The sequence below is a fragment of the Onychomys torridus genome, chromosome 18 (assembly GCF_903995425.1).
Source record: "Onychomys torridus chromosome 18, mOncTor1.1, whole genome shotgun sequence".
NCBI lineage: Eukaryota > Metazoa > Chordata > Mammalia > Rodentia > Cricetidae > Onychomys > Onychomys torridus.
The window spans coordinates 60858705-60870051 of NC_050460.1; the positions used below are offsets into that span (position 1 = coordinate 60858705).

Consider the following 11347-nt stretch of genomic DNA (forward strand, 5'->3'; position numbering starts at 1 on the left):
AGGGACCTGACTAAGTCGTGTTTATACAAGTGACGTGGTTTTTTTTGTTTGTTTTTTTTGTTTTGTTTTTCTTCTTCCCAAGACTACCAAACTGAGTATTTAGAAAGGGCACCTTTTGATAAAAACTGATTTTAAGACGAGAAATGAAAGGAATACTAAAGACAACAAAAACCGATGCATTAATTAATTCATTTTTTGCCAGAAACAATCTGTGAGGTTAGATTGAGTCAGCATATCACTTGAGGAGAATTGACATTTTAATAGTATTATATCTTCTAGAAATACGGTATAACACTCTACTTAATTTCTTCCAGTAGTGTTTTGTAATTTTCAGGTTTTTTTCTTTTTTCTTTTTTTAAGATTTATTTATTTATTATATGTACAACATTCTGCCTACACATATGCCTGCAGGCCAGAAGAGGGCACCAGATCTCATTACAGATGGTTGTGAGCCACCATGTGGTTGCTGGGAATTGAACTCAGGACCTCTGGACGAGCCAACTCTCCAGCCTCCTGTTTCTTTTCTTAATTAAAAATGTTTTATTTATGATTTTTTTTGTGTGTGAGCATGTCTGTTGTCTATCTGTGGGTGCATGCCGTAGCTTATATTTGGAGGCCAGGGGGACAACATGGTAGAGTTGCTCCCTTCCCCTCCATCCTTGTGTAGGTTCTAGAGATCAAACTCAGGTTATTAGGGTTGTATGACAAGTACTTTATCCACCGAGCCGTCTTGTTGGCTCATCCAGTTATGTTTTTGATGCTATTATAAATGAAAAGCTATCTTCATTCCCTCCAGAGATGCCAGGGTATTTTTCAAGTCTAGCTCATAGTAGGTTTTTCTTCTACTTGAATTTTCAGTAATTTTCTCTCTTTTGCAACATCTAATACAAACAATCTGGTTCTGACTGTTCTACCTTTATCTTTACTGTGTCCTACTGTGACTGACACTAGTCTCTCTGCCCATGTACAGAGTAGCCCCAAAGCTGTGCAAATCGCTTACTTGGCCTATGATTTGCCTCCTCCATATTTCCTCTTAAGACTGCAGCTTATATCTCTTCTGTGTAGCTAGCTACCTACACAGGCTTTCATATAGCTCAGGTTGGCATTGAACTCATTATGCAGTAAAGTATGACCTTGAATCCCTGACCCTTCTGCCTCTGCTTCCCAAATTTGTGGATTCTAGGAGTGTACCTGTCTTTAAATTATATATATATAAAATTTATGTGTATGGCTACTTTTGCCTGCATGAATGTATGTGCACCACATTCATGTCTGGTTCCCATGGAGGCCAGAAGACGGCATCAGAACCCCTGAAACTGAAGTAACAACCAGTTGTGAACTACCACAATAATGTAAACTACCATGTGGATTTGGGCACCTGAATCCAGGTCCTCGGGAAGAGCAGCCAGTGCTCTTAATCACTGAGCCATCTCTCCAGACCCCTGTAAATGATGCTTTAAAAACAACATCTATTCCTAATTGTTGGTAGTGGTAGAGACGTGCAACTGATTTTTGTATAAGGATCTTGCTAAGTTGATTTATCACTCCTAGAATTCCAGGGATTCTTTGGCATTTTTAATGGACATAATGTGACCTAATCTCCAGATAACAGTGGCTTTCTTCTTCCTTTCAAACCGTTCTTGTAATATCTGGGCTGTATATGATTTTATTGTACCATAACTTGCCATATTATTCCAGTGAAGGCAAAAGTGGGCTTCTCAATGCCATATCAGCCTTGTTTCCTAGGGTTAATCCTCGGGTCCCAACACACTTTTCTATAAACATATATGCAATATGCATGTGTATGTTTATGCATTTTACTGTTGAGGACTCTGTGCTAACGCTTGATAAAGGGGGTCTGTATCTGTGTCTGTGAACTCGCTTGGCTGGCTCCTTTTGTTTTTGTTTTTAAGACAGGGTTTCTCTTTATTTTTGTTGTTGTTGTTTTTTTTTCCTTTATTTTTATTCATTCAGTGTGTCTTTCACATCGTGCATCTTGGTCCCATTTATTTCCCTGTCCCTTTGCATCTGCCCTCTGCCCCTGCAACTCTCCCACATGCCCCCTCACCCCCACAAGTAAAATAAAATTTAGGAGAATTTAGAAATCTCGTCATGGAAGCTGCCATGTGACACAGTGAGTCATGCAGTAAACCCTTTTGGTCCATGTAGCTTTACTTACAAGTGTTCACTGCAAAGAGCCAAAGCTGCAGGATCTCCACAACACAGGGCAACAACAGGATATCCAAGAAGAGTCTTGGCGAGGGCCCAGCACTGATGGCACAGTAGAAATCAGACCAGCGTTTCTCTGTATAGCTCTGGCTGTCCTGGAACTCACTTTGTAGGCCAGGCTGGCCTCGAACTCACAAGATCTACCCACCTCTGCCTCTGGGGTGCTGGGATTAAAGGAATGCCCACCACTATCTGGCTTATTTCGTTTTTCATAGTGTTTGCACAGGTGATCCACACCTGGATTGCCCCTGGGCTTTGTAGGTTTTGGTGCTCAAAGCCTGCACCCCTGCAGATCAGGGCTGGGTGTTCCCCTCAGGACCAGTCTTCCCATAGCCCAAAGAAGGAGCTAAGAGGTGTCTCCCTTCTCCCAATTATCTGAATTTTTGTAAACACTGTATAATTTCTCTTTTTAAAAAATATTTGTACAGATTTGTCAGTGAAATGTCCTGGGCCTAGAAGTTTCTTTGCTGGCAAGTTTTAATGTGCGCATTAATTTATATGATCCGTTTTGTTAAATTGTTTTTCAAGGAATTTATCCCTTTTAACTTTCCCGACACGGGCTTGCTAGTCTTTAGTTCTTTTCACTTCTGCTGCAGTGGTTTCTGGGTAGAGATCATCCGGTATATATTACACTGTCTTTACATAATGAGCAAACCTTGCTGCTCCTATAAGTTATATCTTTTTATTTTTAAGCTGAGGATCAAACCCAGGGCTTTGTGCTTGCTGGGCAAGCGCTCTACCATTGAGCTAAATCCCCAACCCAAGTTATATCTTTTTTTAAGATGTCCATGATCATGCTTTGTTGTTGGTAAATTATCACCATGTTTATATTCTTTCCTACTGGCTCTATATCCATAAGTCCTGCTGGATTTATTTATTGATCCTAATAATTTATCTTTAGAATTCTAAAAATTACCTATGAGTGATGATGACATTTTATTTTATTATTTTTAAATTGTTATTCTTATCCGATTTTGAGTTATGCTGTCACCAAGTAGCCGTGGCTAGTCTGGAACTTGCTATGTAGCCCAGGCTGGCCTTGAACTCACAGAGCTCCTCCTGCCTCTGCCTCCTGAGCACTGGGACTAAAGGCATGCGCCGCCGCTGCCACCACCACACTCAGCTTCATGTCCTTATTGCTCACCAGCTCTTACAATTTTTCTTTATATAGTTCCTTCTTTTTTATCTTGTTTGTTCCTTTTTCCTCCCAATCTTCTTCTTTTCTCTGTCTCTCTAGCTTTCTTTCTGCCTTGATTGTACTATGTTGGACCCCAAATAAGATGCTGAATATATGTGATGACACCTCCATGCTACTCTTTACTGTAGAGGAGGGACTTCAATGTTTCACCTTTAAAATGTGAGTTTATTCTATTTCTACTATAATATCTTTAAACTTTTATTTAATTAGAAAATTCCCTCTCTCTCTCTCTCTCTCTCTCTCTCTCTTTACACACACACATACACACACACACACACACACACACACACACACACACACACACATGACTTCTCAAATCAAATAGACGCATTCTTTATTTTTAGTTAAAAATTTTTGTTTGGGGGCTGGAGAGATGGCTCAGCAGTTAAGAGTACTGGCTGCTCTTCCAGAGGTCCTGAGTTCAATTCCCTGCCACATGGTGGCTCACAACCCTCTATAATAGGATCTGATGCCCTCTTCTGGCCTGCAGGCATATGTGCAGAACACTCATACATAAGAATATAAATACATTTTTAAAATTTAAAAATTTTATTTGTGTGTTTGTGCACACACATGTGTGAGGGTGCCAGAAGAAGGTTTTGGGGATCCCCTGGAGCTGGAGTCACAGGCAGTTGTGAGCCTTCCAACATGGGTGCTGGGATCCAAACTCCATCCTCTGCAGGAGCAATAAGTGCCCATTGAAATCAGTTTTCCAGACTGTCCAGCATTCAGTGCAGCACTGTGTCCGTGAGATCACACCTGACGCCGGATTTGCCCAGTCTGTGTATCTAAATCTACACCCTTTGATCCCTATCTCCCCACTTCTCACTCCACCCTGACCCCACAACCACCATTTGGTTCTCTACTACATTCTTCCTTTGGCATAGTCCCCACCCAAGGGACATCGGGCGGTCTCTTTCTCTGCATGTCCGTTTCCTTTGCCATGGAGACCTCCAGGCTTCCACTCTTTCTCCTTTTCCCCTGAGGGATTCAAGAGGAATTTCCCAATCAATGTACTTATCTCGAATTTGACTGTTAGAAATAGACAAAGTTTGCTACCATCAAGGCAAAAAACTCCAAAGGGAACTAAGAGATAGTTCCTTGTGATTCATCTGGGAGTCACATGGGTCCAAGTTGCCCTGAATGACAGCGTTTCACTGTGGAAACATTACACGAACTTTTATAGTCACAGAACAAAAGGCGGTCTAAACGAAGGCATTTTCAAACCCATTGCCAGGGACATCAACTAGATGGGATGCAGGAAAGCAGAGACAGCTTAAGTCCCATAAGTCTCAGATGCTATCTGAGGGCATTCTTAGCTTTAGGGTTGGGAGAAGCCAGTGGTCTGCTAAATTAATACATCCCAGGGGCTTTACTTGTTAGTTGAAAGGATGTTAGGTCCGACAAAGAGGTGGGTGATAAAGGACCGTGAAGAGATTAAAGATAGCCCAAGATAATTTGGCTCTTGACCCACAACATTTCAACACACACACACACACACACACACACACACACACACACACACACCATAAAATTCTAGTCAGTCTATAAAATCTTCAACACAGGCAAGGCTTTGTGAGGTGTGTGTGTACAGCGGCTTCATCCCACATCACTCAGAGGAGAAAATAGTAAATATGGGTCTGATAAATAGCTCTATTCAAGTATGATGTTTTTCTCTTCTAAATAACAAGTTTTGAACACTTACCTCTATATCTACAATATATTAAAATATGAACCTGTTTCTACTCATCTCTCTGTAACCCTAGGGCTTGAGGCTGGGGCAGAAGAACGGTGAGTTTGAGGCCAGCCTGGGCTACACATGAGACTTTGATTCAGAAAACAAAAGGAAGCAAGCAAACAAGAACAAAAGGAAAGAGGGAGGGAAGGAGGGAGGGAGGGAGGGAGGGAGGAGATGGGGAGGGGGGGGGGGAAAGCTGGTTCATGTCAGCCAGGAAATCCTCTGGCTGATTTATTCCTTTCCTCATACCTTAAAAAGTTGTCTTTCAGGTCAGACAGAGGAAGGAAGCCCTCCCTGTGGATAGTGCATCTCCACACTCGCCCAAGAGAAGTCGCTTGTGTGCCAGTGGTGTGAGGGGGCTGGGAGACTCGCTTGACTTCTGCTTGCCTCCTTGTTGGCTTTTGGTTGTCTGTGTGTCTGTTCAGTACTGTTGGAGCACTTAGGTTTCACAGTCAGCCCTTCTTGGCCCTGGTCACTGTGGGGATTGTGACAGAACATTCTAGGTGACGGTCTAAGATGGCCAATTAGGAGAAAGAAAAGAAAGCTTTAAGAGTCAAGTCTCCTATCACCAGCTCAATAAATGTTCATCTTGGGATTGGGAGAGTAGTCAGAGCTAAGACAGGACCCATAAGCTCTCGGAGAACTTTAGTCTCTGTCGTTTTGGTTTTTCTGAGACAGGGTTTCTCTGTGTATCCCTGGCTGTCCTGGATCTCACTCTATAGACCAGGCTTAGCCTCAAACTCACAGAGATCCGCCTGCTTCTGCTTCCTGAGTGCTGGGACTAGAGGCGTGCGCCACCACCGCTGCCCAGCAGACTCTGTCTTTTATTATTTATTTATTATTATTTATTAATTTGTTCATTCATTTATTTATTTGTTTATTTTCTATTTATTATTTATTTTACAACCCTACCACTGTTTCTCCTGCTTCCTCTCCTCTCAGTCTCTCCACCCCCACCTCTCCACCCCCACCTCTCCACCCCCACCTCTCCACCCCCCACACCCCCATCCACTCCTCTTCCATTTCTGTTCAGAGGAGGGCAGGCCTCCCATGGATATCAACCAAACGTGGCATATCAAGTTGAATGAATGTTCGTAACAGCTCTATTAGTAATAGCCAGAAACTGGACGCAACCTAGAAGTCCCTCAACCGAAAAGCGGATAAAGAAACTGTGGTACATTTACACAACGGAGTATTACTCATCTATTAAAAACAATGACATCAAGAAATTTGCAGGCAAATGATTTAGTTTCTGTCTTTTGTCCTCAGGGCAGCCGTAGGACTAAACCCGGGGGGCTCAGTCACCTGAGTGGACGGCACTGTCCAGCCAAGTGCTGAAAGTGCTGACCTGCCCTTCTGTGGGGCTGTCTGCTTGGCACTGGGTGTGGCCCCTTTGGTCACCTTCACAAAAGGAGTGTCCTCGAGCCCTACATTCTTCTGTGACACTCGTCTGAGTCTGGCTCTATTCATTTACAAGCTGTTCTCTCCATCTTTGAGGCCATACCACCAGGGCCACCTGATAACCACATCCAGATCAAGTTACAGAGGCGCCACGGTGATGCCGCTGGCCTCAGAGCAGACAAGGCTGAGTGACTTGGTGGAAATATTTTCCTCCTGGACTCCCCTTTGCCAGCTGCTTACCCTCACGCTCATTTTTATAATGAAAGAGGAAATTATTACTGCTTCATATGATGTCGGCTCCAGAAATAGTAAGTAAGGGGGCCGGGGGTGGGGAGGGCACCTCCGGGGTGTGCTCTGTGTCACAGCTCAGCTTCCTCATGTGAGACCTGCCAACCAAGGCCTGCTTGGGAGGAGATACTCCCCCGGGGCCGATTTTCCAGAAAGCTTAGCGTTTACTAATATTGTGAGAAACAAGGGCAGTCGTTAATGGTGTGTAGCTCCACTTGGAATGTGGACAAACACAACAGGTAGCCAGGAAGGAGGCAGACATAGGTTCATCATTGGTGCTCACCAGCCTTCAGGGGGTCTCTGTGGACCTCAGCCTGGACGGAAGCAGATTCCTAAACACCCTGGTTGTGTACTTGGGAGGAATCACCTGGGACTCACCTGAGAGCACCCTTCCGGTCTGCACTTGCTCACCCTCTCTGGAAAGTCTCTACCGTAGGAAACAGAGACCTGTGTGGGTTTGGCCTGAGGCAGAGACTCCCAGCCACTCCTCACTTGGCTGGGTGGCCTGGGTTCCCAGGGCTTGGATACTTTTCCTTTTCAATTAGGTCGTGTCTGCATGAGCCAGGAAAGGGCTGTGTTTGTGGGAAGCTACTGCCAGCGTGCCTGTGCCCTTCCCCTCTGCTGCCTACATTTTGAGACAAACAAATTGAGTCTCAGAACATCTTATATGTCTAGGACAGGTAAATCCTATGGCCAGAAAGAACAAATGTTGAAGGGCAGAGGAAAGACAGCCTTAGAAGTCACTCAGATGGTCACTGTCTCCTAAAGAAGGACGGCACAGTGGCTTCTGGGTGACAAAGGGGCTTATCTTTACAGTGTCACTTGACGGGTTTTAAGATTGGAAGCCATCGTTGTTATTGGAGAGGAATTAAAATTCCGCTCTTTGATCAACTCTAGTTATATATATACATCAACAATCTCTTCTGTTTACCGTGGTCCAAGGAAAGTTGTGTTCTCAGTAGACAGATATTTGGGACACATATCTGTGGGCTTCACGGCTGACTGAAAGGATTTCAAATGGGACAGAGGCAGCCCTGGTGCCCACACTCCCCACAGGGACCAATCCCGCTCACTCCTGGCTAAGCAGGTGGAGGTGGAGCCAGAAGCCAACATCAGAGGCCCTGAGATAGTCACCATGGGGGAAAATGATCCTCCGGCAGCCGAAGCCCCCTTCTCCTTCCGATCACTCTTTGGCTTGGATGATTTGAAAATAAGTCCCGTGGCACCAGGTAGGTGGGACTTTGTGATGTGGGCCTTGTGCAGGAGTGGGGAATGCGGTCAAGTGTCCCTGTCTGTCTGTGTGTGTGTGTGTGTTGGAAGGGGGGATCTCCTTGAATATTCTCTCACTCTCTTTCTTTCTCTCTCCTGCCTCCCTCTGTCCATCATTCTCTTCCCTTCTCCCCTCTTTCCTGTACTGGGGATTGAACCAGACCTTACACACGCTAGCTAGGCACTCCGTGACTTTGCTGTTTCCCACCTTCCCTGGGTATTTTCACATTAGCAGCCGGACCTGTCCCTTTCCTGATCTTGCGAATTGCAGAAGTTGGAGGATGCTCAGGAGGAGCCCCTTTGTGTCGGGGGCACTTGCTAACTCCCTGGGGGCAGTATTTTCTAGTTTGTTTTGCTTTCTTCTCTTCTTGGAGCTTTTCAGAGACCCAAGCTCCACATTGGCTCTGGTTCATTTTGAAAGAGGCCAAAAGCTGGCCAGGAAAACCCTGAGCCCTCCAGGAAGTCCTTAGGAACAGTGGCCGCAGCCTTTCTAGAAAACTCAGGCAAGCTGATTTCTCACCAAAGTTAGGTGCCTGGTTAAAATGAGCAGTGGAGCCACCAAAAGAAGGACAGTTGGTGTCATGAGTCACTGGCCTACTAGGTAAAGCATTTTTCCTCTGACGAATGTTCCTGTGGGGTCTTTGTGCTGAGAGCCGTCTGTGGCTTGCCGGTTTGGAGAGTCCAGCTTAGGAGCAATTAGAATGATGACCCTGGGGCTGGGTGAGGGTGGGAACTGGGACAGTTCAGGATGTATCTCTGAACAGCCTGCATCCAGGATCCCCTAAGGGTTCTTTTTAAGCCATCTGGATTGCTAGAGTATGAAGAGCAGGATGGGAGGAGTGGGCTCATGAAATTGGAAAAGACCCCTAGGAACTCCATCCCATGCAGGCCATGGTGATGCTGGGGATTTCCTGCTGCCCTTTCTCTGGCTGCTTCCTGTTTTCCAGTTTCCGGAACAGCATCCCCTACCCCTACCCCCACAGGGTGTGTGGAGACAGACATCTGTGTACACACCCATAACAACATTGACGATACCTTCCTAGACGTGATGTTACTAGGTCAAAAATAGCATCTGCTTTTAAGCCGTGTAGAGACATCTCCAGTCTCACACAAATGGGAAGTGAACAATGTCCCGCCCCTGTGCTGTGTGAGAAGCCTGTGGTCCCTGGTCCCTTCGCTGTGAGCACCATCGGGTGTGGTACCAGCAAAGTCATTATGATGTTAGGATGAATTTAGGTCCATTTTTTGTTGGTTCATTTCCAGAGAGATTGGGAGGTTTTCCTGCTTGTCTGTCCTTTGTGGGCACCGCCCCCTCTCTTGAGATGCATTTTACTCACCATCCCCAGTGTCTTAATGTGCTTTTCTGTTGCTGTGATAACATCATGATAACATCATGACCAAAAGCAATTTGGGGAAGGAAGGTTTATGCAAGCTTTGCAGCCCATGGTCCATCATCCTGGGAAGTCAGGGCAGGAACCTGGAGGGGTGCTGCTTACAGATTTCTTTAGCCCACTTTCTTATGCCATTCAGAACCACTGCTCCAAGGTGGCATCACCCACAATGATCTGGGCTCTCCATGTCCATTATTAATCAAGAAGATGATCCACATATATGCCCAAAGGCCAGTTCCCTTTTTCCATGACAGCTGAAGAAATCAGAGCCCAGGTACCCCAGTCTTTAGGAGCTGCAAGCTGAGCTATGCCAGCTCTGATCTGGAAGCAGACACAAAATTTATTAAACTGGACAGTGAGTGAGCTACCGGACAGCCCTACACTGGGGGATATGTTGCCTATATGGTGGCCTCTGCCCATGTGTGGTGCATGGCCTGGAACAAAGGTTGAGCGTGACTCTGGGGGGGAACGCTAGCTCTGGATGATTTGAGAGAGCCCAGTGCCCTCCTGGCTTCAAGCACATGGCATAAAAATCTCATGTCACACCACCCTCTCTGGACACATCCTTGGGACCTGGGACTTCCTTAAACTGTTCTCCCAGGGCTGCTGGGACAAAATGCCACAGCTGAGTGGCTCAGTCAACAGAGTTTCCTTGTCTCCTTTTGGGGGCTGAAAGTCTGAAAGCTTTGATATCAGTAAGGCCCTGTTCCCATGGATGCACATAGTCCCCGCCAGGCCTCATGCAGATATAGACCTTTGGCCAACAGCCTTTGGGACTCTTTGAATTGTGGACCTGTCACTCTGCCCTTGGCCTTCATCTTCACATGGCTGTCTGTTCCCGTCATCTCTCTTCTATGCATGTCCGGGTCTGTGTTGAAGTTTCCCCCTTCCTGAGAACACCAGTCATACGAGATTAGTGCCTTCTCTAAGGACCTCATCCTAACTTGTGTTCTCTGTGACCGCCAAGTAAGATCCCATTCTTGGCTGTTGGGGGTTAGGGTGTCAAAGGCTCCTTTGGAGGATACTTTTCAACCCACAACAATGTCTCCTAAGCTGGGATGGAGAGCCGGGCCACAGCTGGGAGGCTGAGACTGACCCAGACAAGGTGGCCATTCATCTAATGAAGTCAGCTAGCTGTCTTTGGGCTGGTACTTGCTCTGCACAGAGGGGACAGGGAACACACGGCTAAACTTTAAGTTTTATGTCACTCAACGTCAGTGCTCCCTGGCTCCCCCTCCCTGCACCCCACAACTCCTTTGGTTCTCAGATGCAGATGCAGTGGCGGCGCAGATCTTGTCCCTGCTGCCCTTGAAGTTTTTTCCGATCATCGTCATCGGGATCATTGCCTTGATACTGGCGCTGGCCATCGGCCTGGGCAGTGAGTACCGTCCATTATTTAGTAGGTGCTCGAATACCTGCTCTGGCATTTAAACTTGCATGAGTGCCCCCACCCCTACCCTGTCTGTACTTGCTGCTGTTGCCTGGCCTTAATTACTGGTGGGTGATGTCCTTTTGGTTTGAGGGCTACGGGTTTTCTCTGCCTGAGTGGGTGTCAAGCCAGTGTGGGAGCGGGCAGGCGGGCAGGGACTGCTGGCTGTGCTCTGGGCTCTACCACCAGGGTACCTGCACAGTTAGAATTACTCAAAGGTAGCTGATGAAACAGGACTCTGGGATGGGAAGGGGGAGGCTGGGGTGGAGCAGACAAAGACTTCCATTCAAGCCATACCACGCACTCTGGCTATTTTTATTGGGAGGTATGTGGGGCTTTTGAGAAAGTGGGTCATAGGGAGGAAGGGGCTCTCTTAGAGCATATAGTTTCTCATTTTCCCCTTC

At 46.2% G+C, this 11347-nt stretch overlaps 1 protein-coding gene across 1 annotated transcript in view; it reads left to right on the forward strand.

Annotated features, from left to right (window-relative positions):
- The first annotated feature begins 6741 nt into the window (after positions 1-6741).
- Positions 6742-11347, forward strand: part of Tmprss3 (transmembrane serine protease 3) — a 19333-nt gene continuing 14727 nt past the window's right edge. The window contains exons 1-3 of the mRNA XM_036168407.1: positions 6742-6874; positions 7942-8083; positions 10782-10892. Coding sequence (XP_036024300.1) covers positions 6854-6874; positions 7942-8083; positions 10782-10892 — 274 coding nt within the window. The 5' untranslated portion in view covers positions 6742-6853. The remainder of the gene's footprint in view (positions 6875-7941; positions 8084-10781; positions 10893-11347) is intronic.